Source organism: Xylocopa sonorina, chromosome 12, assembly GCF_050948175.1.
Source record: "Xylocopa sonorina isolate GNS202 chromosome 12, iyXylSono1_principal, whole genome shotgun sequence".
Classification (NCBI taxonomy): Eukaryota; Metazoa; Arthropoda; class Insecta; order Hymenoptera; family Apidae; genus Xylocopa; species Xylocopa sonorina.
Genome location: NC_135204.1, coordinates 8,878,435 through 8,894,919, shown reverse-complemented (window position 1 = coordinate 8,894,919; position 16,485 = coordinate 8,878,435). Strand labels below are relative to the sequence as shown.

At 33.1% G+C, this 16,485-nt stretch overlaps 4 protein-coding genes across 4 annotated transcripts; 3 read left to right on the top strand and 1 right to left on the bottom strand.

Moving 5' to 3' along the window:
- The first annotated feature begins 1,092 nt into the window (after positions 1 to 1,092).
- Positions 1,093 to 4,171, top strand: LOC143429876 (uncharacterized). The gene is made up of 2 exons (XM_076905706.1): positions 1,093 to 1,668; positions 2,322 to 4,171. Exons 1-2 carry the CDS (start codon positions 1,302 to 1,304, stop codon positions 3,815 to 3,817), a joined length of 1,863 nt encoding a protein of 620 aa, XP_076761821.1. The 5' UTR covers positions 1,093 to 1,301; the 3' UTR covers positions 3,818 to 4,171.
- A 1,270-nt stretch (positions 4,172 to 5,441) lies between these two features.
- LOC143429594 (uncharacterized) lies at positions 5,442 to 10,865 on the bottom strand. The gene is made up of 7 exons (XM_076905264.1): positions 10,569 to 10,865; positions 8,321 to 10,486; positions 8,068 to 8,230; positions 7,813 to 7,973; positions 7,537 to 7,750; positions 6,596 to 7,450; positions 5,442 to 6,470 (listed from the first exon to the last, which is right to left on the bottom strand). The coding sequence occupies exons 1-7, from the start codon at positions 10,650 to 10,652 to the stop codon at positions 5,554 to 5,556; spliced, it is 4,560 nt and encodes a 1,519-aa protein (XP_076761379.1). The 5' UTR covers positions 10,653 to 10,865; the 3' UTR covers positions 5,442 to 5,553.
- Positions 10,866 to 10,971: 106 nt separating this feature from the next.
- Eif3h (eukaryotic translation initiation factor 3 subunit h) lies at positions 10,972 to 12,276 on the top strand. The gene is made up of 2 exons (XM_076905265.1): positions 10,972 to 11,355; positions 11,450 to 12,276. The coding sequence occupies exons 1-2, from the start codon at positions 11,093 to 11,095 to the stop codon at positions 12,195 to 12,197; spliced, it is 1,011 nt and encodes a 336-aa protein (XP_076761380.1). The 5' UTR covers positions 10,972 to 11,092; the 3' UTR covers positions 12,198 to 12,276.
- A 603-nt stretch (positions 12,277 to 12,879) lies between these two features.
- Sh3px1 (sorting nexin 33-like protein SH3PX1) lies at positions 12,880 to 15,526 on the top strand. The gene is made up of 5 exons (XM_076905758.1): positions 12,880 to 13,118; positions 13,290 to 13,479; positions 13,647 to 14,098; positions 14,228 to 14,923; positions 15,246 to 15,526. The coding sequence occupies exons 1-5, from the start codon at positions 13,104 to 13,106 to the stop codon at positions 15,495 to 15,497; spliced, it is 1,605 nt and encodes a 534-aa protein (XP_076761873.1). The 5' UTR covers positions 12,880 to 13,103; the 3' UTR covers positions 15,498 to 15,526.
- The last annotated feature ends 959 nt before the right edge of the window (positions 15,527 to 16,485 follow it).

Below are 16,485 nucleotides of genomic sequence, written 5' to 3'. Positions count from 1 at the left end.
GTTTGGTACATGTGTATATTTAATGCATAATAATCGTATTCGATGCATGTACACAGTACTATCGTAAATTAAAAAATTCTGGAACATTTATAATGGAAGATTAAATACGTTACCCTTATAAATATAAAACAACTGTAGATTATGTTTCATTAACTTTAAGAAATGGTATTCGTTAAAAGAATGCATAATAAATTGCGAATAAAAAGTTTTTTCTTCTTCTCTAGATAAAAAAATGCAAAAAATTATCAATGCGAGGCATTTTTTTTTTAACAATACAATACAACACAATAAATATATTTTAATTTTCATTTTATATGCATCGCATTGTATAGTGTAGACCCGTTTATGCAAACATCAAGTCGCGTTTTCATGAGAAATAGAAACATTACAAAAACGTGTTAAAAATGAAATTTATACAATGAAAATTACCGATATACAATAGTATTATAGTTCAAAGAAATTACATATTATTTATTTATTATTTTTTAATGCATATAAACGTGTAATATACGTGTATTTAAATTTTATAGATTCGATATGCAACTTCTATTTTACGATAAACTGTAAATATGTTTTCAATATTTGTACTTCAATTATCACGCTTAAAAATGATATAATTTTCCTCTTCGATTATAAAGAATATACAACATAAAATCGTACGGTTACCACATGCACAAGTGAAACTCAGCAATGTCCGCTGTGAATAAATACTCCCAAATAATGAAATGATTACTAAAATATGTAACGTTACTTAGAAAAAACGTTAAATTATTTGACCATAATTAGTTAACATATATTACACTACACACTATTAATATAACTTTGTATTACGCGTTTCTTTTTCGACGAGCTTCCGATTGGTCGCGCAGTTCCGAGGGAAATAATGCGCGCGCACGAGAACGAAGCCGCGTGTAGAAACAGTCGGTAAGACGATGCCAACAATACTAGTAGTAGGAGAAAGCAAGACCGTGTTTCTCAGACTTAGCGGTGAAAGAAATCTCACGTTCTAATAGATCATCCTCTCGTGTTTACGCATTTCTAGGTAACATTACGCGATTGTTGCGTGTAGACGCGGCAATACAATACCTGCGCACACACTGCTCGTACCGGGTGTACTCGTTTTGGCGGTTCACTAGTTGCACGCGGCACACGGACGGTGGTAGAAAGAAAGAGAGAACGAGACAAAGAGAGAGGGAGAGAGAGAGAGAGAGAGAGAGAGAGAGGAGAGAGAGTAGGTGGTCGTACCTAACACTGGCTTTTAAGGTGGCCGGCGTGGTGCAGAGTGAAGTGATAAACGTGAAATGGAATTGCACACGCCGAAGCGTGAAACGCGTCCGTTGACGGAAACCTTGCCATGTAGTCCGCCGATGTGTGACAGTATGCTCTATCCGTGGAACTGGGGCGACGAGGCGAGAAACGTAAACCTCAGCCCGGGCAGCTCGTGTTCCTCACCTGAATACAGAGAGCATAGCGTGGTGGCCACGCGAACCGGGTCCCGATCACGTTCAGGAGGCTCGGAAAGTCACCGCCGCGGTCGGCCAAGGGCCGATGCTCTTTCCAATCTTATGATGCAAGGAAGTACCTCGCCGAGTAGTATAAAATGTACCTATTGCAGCCGTGTTTTTCCGAGAGAGAAGAGCCTCCAAGCGCACTTGCGTACCCACACAGGTACGCTTTGTTTGTTGTCTTTGGTAGTAATTCGATCGTTTTTATGCATTCCCTGGAAAAATACGAATAATTTCGATGGATGTTTCTGTGAGAAAAATTGGCTGGCGTTCTAGTGGCAATTCGTAGAGCCGTATGATTTATCAACGTTTTGCACCGATCCCGTGCGGTCACGCGTCCCGCCAATCGCCATCATGCGTACTTTAAATAGTTAAATGGCTTACTTGTAGGAATAGCATCGTATGAATGAAATGATACCGTACTGTGGAATGCAACATCTTTTTCACGTTATTTTTTTTTGTTACGCGCAAATCTAACGAGACTAACTTTTATTCAAACAACAAAATTTTTATTCAATATAATTTTGCAGTGTTCTTTGTTTGGGGAATATTAACGCGACGCATGGCTTTCCTACTCTAAACTACTCTACGCAAAAAATTGTTAAAATCCTTTACGATATACGTTTTCACTTATGATAAACGATTTTTTATTACTTTTATCTATTCTAAAAAATTTATCATATCTAGTTTCAGTCATAATTTTTGATTCGCCATTATTGAAATTTCATAAAAATTTAATTATATTTAATCGATATTTTCATATATTTTTTGTAATATATCTTTAATTGGAATTGATATTTTTAATTTCTATTTTAGGGGAACGTCCATATCCATGTGATTATCCTGGATGTACAAAAGCTTTTACACAATCTGGGCAATTAAAAACCCATCAACGACTACATACAGGGGAGAAACCATTTTTGTGTACTGAACCTGGCTGTGAAATGAGATTTACACATGCTAACAGGCATTGTCCGGATCATCCATACGCTACTCTTACGAGATCTGACGACTTTGTATTAAAGCCAGTCTCAGACAATACCGAATTACCTCACGATGTTACTAGATGGCTAGAGCGTTACAAAATGTCTAGAGAAAGAGAGGATAGGACACCTACTGGAAAGAATGAACGTAAGAAGAAAACATGGAAAAGTAGTTCTGAGAATCACAAGAGAGTTAAGTCTAGGAAAGGTCTGATGATGGATGCAACAGGGGAGCAAGAGAATTTAGATTGCAAACAGTCCAATCAACGATTATATTGCGGTGAGAGTCAAGATAGCCAGGAGGAGAGTCAAGATGAAGATCCAACAGTATTACAAACATCAGAGGATGAAGAAATAACAACAAAGTTAGCAATTACTCCTTTAAGAAGACCATTAGATAGACTTCAGCCAAAGAAAAGATGGTTACGTGAGGCTTGCTTGGAACAGCAATTAGCTAGACCTTTAAATTGGGATACTAAACCTGTTAATGTACCTACGACCACTTCGTTTAAAATTAGTGGCAACCAAATGCAGTGGAGCTCGCCCATTGATAATTCTCCTGTCTCTTTAGATAATTCATGTTTAAATGCCTGTAAGGAAATAGAACTAGCAAAGTCAGAGTCAGATCCTTCTTACGTATCTTCTCAAATACCTTGGGATACATCTATCGATAATGAATCTCCAGAATCGCCTGTAAAGGAAGAACAAAAGTACATGTTCGATGCGTCGAATATATTATCCCAAAACATTTGGAACTCTTCGCATCATAATGCGAACAACTTTGCAGATAGTGTGAACCAAACGAAAACAAATATCAATTATTCCGTATCAAAGCTATCGTCTTTAGAATGTCCAAATGGTACATATTGGGATAATAATTCGACGAATGAAACACCTGAATCTCCAGTAAATCAGACTAATCTAAAGATTCGGGATTTTGCTCGAATGGAGGTCTCCAAGCGAAATGCATTAATGAACTCTCATATTAGCGAAAATGTAACGAGACCTACGGTTTTAATGTTAGCTGGTAGTGTTAACAACAACAACATCAACAACAACAATAACAACAACAACAACAACAACAACAATAAAGATACTGTTTCGAAATTACCACCATTAGGATCTGAGACGGGATTAAAAGTAGTCGTTGTTAAGCAAGAGGATAATTTTCTCAAGTTACCAATTCCGGAGGACAGTCAGAAATGGCTAGGAGCTTTAGCTTTGATGGAATTAGCTAAGAATCAAGAAGAGACAGGAAGGAGTTTAGGTCTTAAACAAAACAAAGATGAATGTTCCATGAAATCGGAGTTCAATTATACCCACCTGTAGACTGTGATCATTGGCTACTATAGTTTTGTATTATTTTTGTATGGCAATAGGAAAATCTATCGCCATAATACAATCCATTTTGAACCCGAACAAGAACGGAAAATCGAATCTGTTTTTCTCATTATACAATCAATTTTTTACAATTTTCATTTTACATTTTTCTAATTACATTATGATGTTACAGTTTATTACGTTGATCGTTGCTGCGAAACTACATATTAAGATTTTGTCGTTATGAATGAATTTTAAGAGTAGTGGAGAAGTTGGAATTACTTTTTTGGTTTTATTTTCTTTAGTTTTTTAAAGAAAAATAATATTAGTATTTGCAAAAAAATACTTTCTGTTTACGACTTTCCTAAGTAAAATGTTTCACTACTCTTAATATTTCAAACATTTTTAAATAGAAAAATAGTATTTTCATTTTGCATAATATTTTTTTCATTGTCAATCGCACATTTATATATTTTTTATACAAGTAAAAATATATGTCACATAAATATTTTCCAAGCTTATGCAAGTAGCATGAGAGAAAATGAACGATCTTATAGAAAACCAAATTGTGCGAAAAATCAAACATTATTTTGTGTATATATTCAATACACTATAAATATTATCTGTGTCTCTGTGACCGTATGTCGACTAATATTATAGTAAAAGTACTTTCTTGTATTTCAAAACAAAAATTGGTAGTAACACAAATAATATTTATAATTCTAACAATTTTCCTCTATATTTTTAATAAGCAATTTGACATTCATTGACATGAAACTTTCTGACAGAAAATTGTACCAATTTACAATACATTTTTATACTTCTGATTTTGCACTTACATAAAGTAGAAGACGAGGCAATTTATAAATGAAAAAATTCATCGACTTGTTCATTTTTGCTACTTGACAAAAATCTTAAGTATTATTTTTTTCTATTGATTATTTTTGCATTCATATTTCTCTGTCTCTCTCTTACACACATACACACTCTCTCTCTCTCTCTCTCTCTCTCTCTCTCTCTCTCTCTCTCTCTTTCATTCTCTTTCATTCCACATACAAAATGAAAACATTCATTTAGAAACTGTTAATTTTGCAGCTACATGATCATTTCCGTTAATATTTATAGTACTTCATACTATTTAAAGAAAAATAATGTTTACGTAATTGAGATTTTAACATAGTTTTCTATCTTTAATTTTCCATTCTTTGAAATTATAAAAATATAGTTATATTTTCTGTTTAGATAATAATGCAAAATTTATTTATTATTGTCGGCCATACCTTATAATAATAAAAGAAACTGTGTGATACTTAGAATATGAAACAAAATTTACGAAGAAAATTTCTTTTTGAAAATATTAAATAAAGTTTGTAAAGTATTTAATTGGAAAAAATATGCGATTATTATTTATAAAACATAAAAATGGATAGCGATAAGGTATAGAAAACCTTAATTTGTAATTGTATTAAGTAATTTTAACTCCTACTATTTTTACTACATGTGTACATATGTGAAATATTTTAATAAATATTTTCTAAAATTTTACAAAACGTATTCAATTTTTTTCATAATACCAATATATAAAATACAAGACACTTTAAAAAGTAAACAAATTTTTATTATATAAATTAACTTTAATACCTGATGAGATACAAAATACTGTTCTCTATAACTTGTTATTAATATTTAATATGCAATAATGGCAGTTCAGTATCAATATATACATATATATTATAATACTATTATCATTTTTTTTTTAATTTTTTAGACTTCGCACTATGCGTTTCTTTATTTAAAATGGTTTGTTTCGCAGATTTTCTTGTAATTCTTAAACTACTACTTTCGCTTGTGCTCGTTTTCTTTAAGTTATCTAAATTATTTTGCTGTAATTTTTCTATGCTATTTTCCTCGTTAATTTTATTTTGCTCATGGCAAGTTAAAGGATTTGCCATTACAGAAGTTACAGATTTTTCATCGCGCTCAGGTGTCACATCATTTTTATTAATCACATTAGAATTATTTTTCCCCTCGTTGATTTCGAAATCTTTGAACAGCATGATAACTTGATTAATTTTATCGCAGTCGCCTGAATGCAATTTCAAACTACGCGTTTTTTTGGTCTTTTTTCCCGAAGCTACGTTCGCTTTAAGGCTTTCCACTGTATCGATTAATTTTTGTACATTTTTGGTAGTTATTGGTTCGTCCACTTCATCCACTGTTTTAGATAAATATTCTGAGATATCTGGCGCTAATAATGTGATTTTCTTGATCATATCTTTTATGGAAATGATCGAGTTGTTTTCTTTCATATCGTTCAACTCCTCCAGCGATAAGTTAGTGTTGGACTGTTTCGATATCTCTTTCATTTGACTAACAGGGTCAGAGTATTCTTCTTCTAGAAGTTTTCTTCTCGTTAATCTACCACGCGACCTTGTCATCTTCTGCCTAGCTGGTGGCGAAGGAACGTTATCCTCCTCATCACTGAATTCTATGTTAACTTTGGTCAATTTTAAGAGCGGTGGTGTCCGATTACGTTGAAGAGTAACAGGTTTCTTCGTCCGAGGGTTACTAACATTTGGCGTCACACAGATACTTCCCTCGACATTCGATTCGTGCTCGTATTTACTTGTATCGATACTAGATACATCAGGAACCGTAAACTCTGTTTTGGAAATGAATTAAATTACATTTCAACAACATTACAGAATTAAATTACAATTTACACAGCGTGTTACGATTGGTTCGGGTAATCGAAGTCCCACTGTAACAATAACATGTAATACTTACTTGAATAATCGGAAGAATCAAATATTTTCTGAAAATGATAATCAAGCATCAGCTCTTTAGCAGCCATGTAAATTGGATGCCCGTTCAATTTGTACATCTCGCATATTCGAGACACCAACAAGATCATGCTCACTAGTTTCTCTTCTCTCTTATTTAAATAATTTCTCCAGAAGTAAGAAAAATTGATTAACAATAGTACATAATCTATGCTATAAAAACGTTCTTGCCAAGAGACATATGCATCGTTACATTTCAATTTGTATTTTTCTGTCTTCATCAACTTTTCCTTTATCTTGAATGCCCCATTGAAGTGCTGCAACGAAGCTGCAATGTTTTCCTGTAACGCATACAATTGCGCTCTGATATGTGTACTCGTGAATACCAAATAATGATAGGACACATTCTGGCAGAAATAACAGCTGCAATTGTTGTGGCACATAAATTCCGGCAGATCAAACACTTTGTTCCGTAGAACTGGTGAAGTATCATTTTGAGGGACATCTCTAATAGGATCTATGACTCGAATCGGCGTGGATAAAACGTTTTCCGAATTGTTCTTGATATTACTACAGTTCATCGATGCTTTAAACGATTCGATGTTTAAAATATACTCCAAACCTTGGAGTTTCACTTCGCAATCATTTAACTGTATGCGTGATAAATCAATGTAACAGAGGGATTTCAGAATTTCGGCAACTCTCATGGTCGCTCCCAAAGCTTGTGCGGTTTTCAGTCGTCGTACTAAGTGGGCCCCAATTTCTCGAAACGATAGTAAACTGTTCATCCGCAAGGATAGATTAACAGTTGCAGAAAATAGCATGTCAAATCCCAAAAGATGCTTATCTTGAGGGTTCCCTTAAAAAGAAAAACTTTTAAATATAATTTTTGAAAAAAATAAAGCTACTAGTTGAGAGGCTTGATAGAAAAAAATAAAAATTTACATCTTCGTTCGGAAAGTTCTTCATTCAAATTGACCAGGGTATATAAAGTTTCAACGATATATCGAGTGTACTCCTTGTGTTCCATTGTTTCTTTATATAAGTGGCAATTATATAAAATCCTATCGAGTCTATATAAATATACTGCAATATTGTTAAAGAAAGAAATGCCTGGTAGTTTAGCAGATTCATTGAGTAACTTTCTAGCTTCATCGTACTAAAAACAAAATATATAAAATTTGTATAATGTTCGTAATCATATACAAACAGTGAACTTACCATATTGCATTCAAAATAAAAATCTGATAAGCTTATCCAAAAAATAGCAATAGCATAAATCGTATCGTCATCAGAAGTATCTTTCAGCTTGATGGCTAGCTTCTTAGCAGTTGTAATCCATTCATCATTAATATGTCTCAATGCTATGCAACGCCCAGTAACTAGTGCCGTTATTTAATTAATATCTCTTTTAATATTTATATATACACACACATATATATATATATATAGTAAAAGAAATGTAAACATTTGTACCATAAATTATTGCAAAATTATTTTTCAACTCGGATGCTAATGCATACACAAATTTCCATATATCAACTTCGCATTCTTCGTATCTATACAAGCGAGCATATTCACCAGCTATTATTAATGTGTGTAAAGTTACTATCGATTCGTGTCCTTTGGCAATTTCCTTCTACATATAAGAAGAATGAAATATCATTAATTTACAATAAAAAAAAAATAAAAATTCAATAAAATTGATAAGTTCAAATTTAAAACTTACGAGATTTTGTTTGAAACATTTGCTCCACTTTTTTAATGGTAGCTGGAAATATTTCATAAGCCTAAAGTCTTCCTTTATGTTTATCATAGAATATGCTGGTACTACGTCAGGAGATTCAGTTTCCTCGATTACATTCACTTTCAGTGCGTGTAAAGCGAATTTTGTATTTTCCATTTCCATCCGAGTCTTTTTGTTCATAGCATGCAAATGAGTTACAAACATATAAAACTCTAAATTTGCTTGCAAACACAAAATGGAGCTATCCGTCTTTACTTGCTTTAAATTTGCCAGTGCTTGCTTAAGGCAGTCTAAATCCTCATCGTAATCAAAATGTAATAAATGGAATACTAACATTTGAACTGCACGAGCGTATTGTATTGCAGTTGCATTTAGCACTTTCATTTCGCTAAGGACTTTATGAATGGCAGTTGAAAGATTAACTTTCGCGTCTTGCAAGCCTTTTACCTCTCTTAAGCATATCTCAACAAGATCATATTTCAGTAACTCAATAGATAATCCTAATTCTTTAAACATTGGCTTGTCTCTTTTCAGGCAAGCTAATATAGTCATTTCCATAATTTCTTTGGAAGCCACGGACTTATGCTTTATATTTGCCCAAGTACGAAATGCTTTTGATTCTGAATCATTATAGCTTAACAGAGCATTCAATGCAACTGCGGTCATTGCTTCTCTGTATAAGCCATGATTATAATAATAAGAGCTTATTCTATGTAAGATGAAACACACTGAATTCTGACGACCGCAATGCGACTTTAACTGGGATACATTGAATCGTACAGTAGAAGTAAACAACAGAGAAATTAAAGACAAACTTTCCTCCTGAAAGCTATCGTACATTATACTAAAGTTATAGATCAAGGCACTTGTAGCAGACCATACTTGTGTCCAACATTTACATTTATTATTTTTCATTTCCATAATAAGTTCTATGTTTTGCTCCAGAAACTTTTTAGCAAGTCTATAAATATCTCTTGATAAATCATCTGTAGAAAGCTTAATAATGAAATTCATACATATGATTTTTATTACTACTGCATTATATATATTTTTTCTGATTGTACATTCTTCATTTTGACAAGACGTGCATTTGTCCAAAGTCTGTTTAATAAAACACATACTTGTATGTCCAACAAGTTTCATTATCTCCAATAACAGATCATTCCTTAAATATATTTTTCTCCCTGTCTTTATACATGTATCCCAATATACAAAAAGTGGATCTAAAATCTGAATGATACTAAATGTGATCCACTTAACCGATCCTGTGTATCCGTATTTTCCTGTAAGTTTTATGTAAATATCAGTCATTTGTTGAACCTGTTTAACATCGTTTTCTACTAAACATTCAATTGGTTTTGCAAGTGCATCACAAAGAAATTCAAATGCCATAAAGGACTGGTAACATTCTTCATCCTGTGATAAAACCTTTTTAAAATGATCTTTTATCGTATTCAAAATCTTCATTGCAGATTTTAGGTATTCGTCATTAATACTTCCACAGATAATTGTATTTGTTATATGAAGCATATGGCGACATACAGTGTACTTTTCGTCACTGTTTAAATGCATTTTTGTCTGACTCAAGCACTCTACTATAAATGCAGAAAAATCGAAGAAGCACACATTTGGGTTTTTACTTGTTGACACAATTTTATCCAAATATGTACTGGTTCTTGTAAGCAATTGCTTTGTTGGGTTTTTATGCACAATTTGTATTACTTCCAATTCATACTTTATAATATTCTTCAATTGCAAATATTGTTCGGTATTAGACAGACTCTTTTGTAGAACCAGAAATTCAGTGTTAGTCACATTATACCATAAGTGAGCTATCTTTACTAGTATATCACTCACGTACTCATGAGAATAATATAACGCTTCTGTTTTCAAATAAAAACACACTTTATATGCCTGATCGAACATATACATCATTAACAAACAATTAATTATGTGAAATAAACTACAAACAAACTTATTATTGTCCGGTATATCAGTCAGTATTGTGCACAGTGTACAAGTCAATTTATAAATTTCCATTCCCATAGTTTGATTTCGTTTATCGCATTTGTCAGCGGTATGCGATAAATATAACAACAGTTTGAAAATTTGTTTATTTACTTTGTCATTTTTTGCGAGAACATTTGCCTGGAAATATTAAGAGTAACATTCACTTATAAAATTGTTATACCTTAAAATTACGAAATTTTAACAGTTAAAAATCGCTAACCTGAATATCTTCTGGTAAACCACTCAATTTTTCCGTTTGAATCAATTCGATCCATTTCTTTATTTTCATCTCTATGTTAGTCATTTTTGTTGTGAATATTTAATTTTTTAACGGATTGTATACTATTTGAGTTAATCATGAAGGTTGTAGATCGTTTCACATTTACGCGGTGAAAATATGTCACAAAATGAACGCATACTAGAACGAGTATCTAATATACGATTCGAGTATCTGTCGTATATTATAATTTCTTATTACTTGCTGTTATTAAATGTTATATTTTAGAAATGAATTTGTATTAATGAATAGAAATATTATTAAAATTTACAATTGCCAGTACAATACCATATTATTATAAGACGATGAACTTCAAATCTATAGTTTTGTTTATCTATGATTCATCGTCTCAAGAGTTAGATGCAAGCCATAAGGTTCCCTTTAATTTAACCTGGTTTGACAGTAAAGTGATCGGAAGAGCATATGTTGAAAAGTTTTATTAAACCGGCACTAATTTTTAATTAAAAATGAATTCGAGAACGCAAACTAGAAGAATTCCCGAAGTGGAACCTAGAATAGACTACGTGCAATGTGATGGATTAGTGGTCATGAAAATGGTTAAGCATTGTCATGAAGAATCGATGAGCAACATGGATGTTGCACAAGGTGCTCTTCTTGGTTTGGTTGTTCAAAATCGCCTTGAAATTACTAACTGTTTCCCTTTTCCAAAAAATGACGAAATCATGGATGAAGAAGAATATCAGCTTGCCATGATGCGTCGTCTACGATGGTAAATAATGTTTGGTACCTGATACAAGTCTCCGAGTCCAAAATTCAACAATAATCTCAATGCAAAGATACTTAATTAAATCTCATTCTTTCAGGGTAAACGTTGATCATTTTCATGTTGGATGGTACCAAAGTGCAGATGTTGGCAATTTCTTAAATGTATCTCTGTTAGAGTCGCAGTATCATTATCAAACTTCCATAGAAGAGTCAGTGGTGCTCATATACGACACGGCTAAATCAGCCAGAGGTTTCTTGACTTTGAAAGCATATAGACTTACCCCTCAAGCTATACAGATGTACAAAGAAGGTGAATTCACACCAGAAGCACTACGCACTTTAAAAATTGGTTACGAAAATTTGTTCATTGAGATTCCAGTTGTAATAAAGAACAGTAATTTGACCAATATAATGATGTCCGAATTGGAAGAAATGGTTCCAGAGGAGGAAGCCACTAAGTATCTTGATCTTGGAACAGCTACGGTATTAGAGAATCAATTGCGTTGTTTAATGGATCGTGTGGATGAGTTGAACCAGGAGGCCATGAAGTTCAATAGGTATCAACAATTAGTTGTTCGTCAACAACAAGAGAAGAGTAGACTTTTAGCTAAGAGAGCTCAAGAAAATCAAGCTAGAGCTGCGAAGGACGAGCCGCCTTTGCCAGACGACGATATCAATAAACTGATTAGACCACTGCCTGTTCCACCTAGACTTAATCCAATGATTGTAGCTGGACAAATTAACACGTACAGCGAACATATTTCGCAGTTCTGTGCTCAAAGTTTAGCAAAACTGTACATTACTCAAAGTCTTCAAAATGCTAAGGAGTCAAAGTCTTCACGTTAAAATCATATAGCTGTAACTTGAAAGTTTGTAATATTAAAAACTAAAATATGACATTAAAAACAATAAAATTTTGTAAAACAATTTCTGATTGTATTTAATCTTTGTTTACAAATGTTCTTTGTACAAATAGTACAGACTGTCCCAATGATTTGGTAGTATCATATAATATTAAAAATAGTAAAAAAAAGTTACTTGTCATTGGACAGCCGTACAAACTATTTGTAAACATAATGGTTTGTTCAAATGGTAAATAGATTCCTAAGCAAAAATTCAATAGGCAATACGCACTAGTTAATTCATAGAGGTAGATCTAAAATCAGTATCGTACTGCGATTCCAAACGCCCCGCGTTTTGCTTCTAACCTTCAATCGTAAAAAAATTATTCGACTTTTTTCTTTTTCCGTCCATTTCCGGTTAGTATACCTGTTACTAGCATCGTCTAAGTTCTATTCTCGATTTTGATACCGATGTATCTTAACCATAGGAAGTATCTTCCATGCGTGAAATCATGAAAGCGTGTTACATTTAGCGATTAACAGGAATACAGACAGTTCCTTTGATTCTGGTGCTTTGCGTAACGTTTAACACAAACACAACCAGCCAATAAGGAAGGATGACACTAGATAAAGGTGCTTACTACTGGGTGACCATTGACTTGCGTCTGTGTAAGTAGTTCAAGAGACGCCAGAATCCAAGAGACTGTCTATACAATCGTTAGAATTTTTCATTTATGTGGCACGAGACCTCACACACGTTAATCCGCAAATACGTAAATGTCAGTCATACGGTCAGCTAGATCAGTGTAGGTATGTGACCGGGTGCGATCGGATAATTTGAAATACGGAGACGAGGATCTGCCGCGACAGTAATTAGAATTCAAAATTACTATCAGTAGATGTACTTACAATGGACGGCCACCAGGTATGTAAACCTATCTATCTAGGGAAACAAAAGCGACCAATTTCTAGCTGTCGTTTCTTAACCCGTTCAGCTCTTTCGCATTATGACTCACTCTTTTATACGAAGCAGTAAAGTATAATTCCGTCGCAAGTGTAATTTCGTGAACGTTTAATCAACGTGTTCTTTTTTCAGGTAAGAGCGTTGTACGACTTTACGGGAGAGCCAGAAACATCGGAGTTATCTATCACAGCGGGAGAAGTTTTGACTGTCACGAGAGATAATGCGGGCGCTGGATGGTGTGAAGGATATAATCAGAGTGGAAAGTCTGGGTTGTTTCCAGCTACATATGTTCAAATTATTGAGACTACTGCGTCTGGCCCAAGTATACTTGTTGTTTTATCGTTTGACTTTGTTACAGTCTTAACTTGTATTTCACACAAATTTGTTAATTCTTTTTTCGTTCAAAAAAACATTTCAATGACTGTAGTAGGGTTAATTGAACATATTATGCTTGAAAATTACCATACTCACATATTTTCTACATGCTAGATGCTATGACATCATCCCAACAAAGTTCTGGTGACTACTGGGATGACGATTGGGATGATGACTCCGAGGGAGGTCAAACACAAGCATATGTTCCTCAGCAACAGCAACAGCAGCATATGATACACTTGTCTCAGCAGCCTAGCGTCGATTATGGGGATACAGTTTCTATGCAAACTATCCATTCTGTGATACCTGAAAGGCCTATACCCAACATACCAAAGAAAAACAATAAATTTTCTACGTTAATAAAGTCTGGAGACGATAGTTTTTTATTAGGAATGAAAGTAGTAAATGTTCCTGAGAATGAGAAAATATATATAGAGGAAATTGAAGGTGGTCGATGTAGGTGGATTCCAGGAAGAGAATCCTACAATTGTGTAGTCACTTCTCCTAAAAAAGGATCTAAGCTGAGGGGCCTGAAAAGTTTTATAGTGTATCAGCTTACACCAACGGTACTTAATTACTAATATTTTTAATATTACATTTTGCTACCGCCACTCTGTGATTTTTATCCATACAAATCAAGTTATGACTATTTTGCTAATATATAGGATACAATTAATATTAATTCTTTGTTATAGTTTAACAACATTCAAGTTTCGAGAAGATATAAACACTTTGATTGGCTGCATGAACGTTTAGAAGAAAAGTATTGCTTTATTCCGATTCCACCGTTGCCGGATAAACAAATATCGGGACGATACGAGGAGCAATTTATCGAGCATAGGCGTACACAACTGCAAGAGTTTGTTGATTATGTTTGTAGACATCCCGTGCTAGCATGTAGTCGCGTCTGGGATCATTTTATAACGTGCACGGACGAGAAAAGATGGAAGGCTGGTAAGAGGCAGGCTGAAAAAGATGAATTGTTGGGTGAAAATTATTTTAATGCTATCCAATGTCCCGAATCAAGTTTGGACGTCATAAGGGTAGAGATTCAAACAGATACTTTCAGTAGATTTATAAGTGGATTAGATCCAGTAGTTAAAAATTTTATGGCTATGGCTGTTGACCAAACAAAGAAGTTCCAGGTTTTCTATAAGAGAGAATTTCAGAAAATTAGTCAGAGTTTTACAGCATTAAGCCATGCATTAGAGGGTGATGATAGTAGTCGGGGAAGATTGACTCGTGCATTGAAAGTGACTGGAAATGCTTATAATGATATAGGCAAGTTATACGAAGAACAACCTAAGTTTGATTGGGAGCCTCTTTCTGATAAATTTCATATTTATAGAGGTATTATCAGTAGCTTTCCAGATGTAATCAGTATACATAAGGTAATTAATAAAAACATTAAAGATTCTGTTGTTTACAAATACTTTTCTAATTGGTATTCACTCGTCTCTTGGTTTATGTGGCATTTTTTATCCATTTGACAATCGCTTCAAACAAGTCAATTTTCTATTTTAATTGATTCAAATTATTTCTATCCTAATCGTTAAAAATATTTAAGTTAACAGTACTTTGAAATAATTTCCATAAATATTATGGAGAGATAATTCCTTGACCACGTAAGTGGAGGGACGTGTGTATTTTTACCAGAAATATTTTTAAAATGTTTGCTGACTTTCTTTCCTTTTCTCTCTTAAACTTATTTAGACCGCTGTACAAAAACGGAAAGATTATGAAAGGCTAGTAAGTGAGCACAAAATGGAACCGCAACAATTACGAGATCTATCACATCGAACAGACGTGATAGCACGTGCTCTTCTTGCTGAAGAAACACATTTTCAAACGGAACAAGAGATCCATTTAACTCAAGCTATGAAAACGCATCTTACAGAGCAAATTACATTTTATCAAAAAATTGTAGATAAATTACGAGAAGCACTGAACGCGTACGAAGGCTAAAATATATATGTAACGTAATTCTATAGCTTCGTTCATAGTATCATTTGATATAATATATGATATCAAAATGTGGGTATTTTACGTTGAAAAATGTATGTGCTGTATGAAACGATTGAAAGAATTTCTACAATACAACCCTAAGTGAACTATATTCGTGTTTAACTTCACGAATAGAATGTACAATTCCAGATGCATTATGTTTAATGATTGATAAGTATTGATTGCAGAAGAATTACGTAAGTTACATAAAAGGGGCCAACAGTTTGTTTTCAGAGTATTAGTACCAAAAAACATGCATATATATATATATAATATATATGTATATATTATATATATATGTGTGTGTGTGTGCGAGTGTGTGTAATAATATATATATATATATTCTATTTAGAGTACTTTTTCATACTAATTTCAATTGTACAATCAGGTATTGTTGAGACGAACAATAATCAAAATTATATTAAGCTAGACTGAAAGAGCAGCAAAAAACACAATTTCTGGAAAACAGGAAATTAATATAAACTAAATGGTAATATTAACGACGCATAATAATACATTCAATGACAATATTGTTTTTGTAATTTATTCGTTTCATATACTTTAATTGCGAATGTGTGTTAGTTTAACCCTCCAGCTGTTTTTTTTACTCTATACAATTATATACCTATATAAATGTATGTTATTTAGATGTTTCTAATTATATGCTATTAACATATGTTTAAAATGTAAGTTAAATTTTCAACGTACTGTGTCGATAAATTAATATGTAGTAGAAAGTAGATTGTAACGAACTACAGTCTAGTACAAAAGTTTACATTACATTTTGCGAGAAGTTGCATAAACTCTACTATTTTTCTATCAGTTCCTTGTACATCTCAATTGATAAATATTAATACTGTTTGTTAATACATATCTGTGAATCATACTGTTATATATTACTGTATTGTAAATAAACTTCGTAAATACATTGCCATTGAACTGTATTACT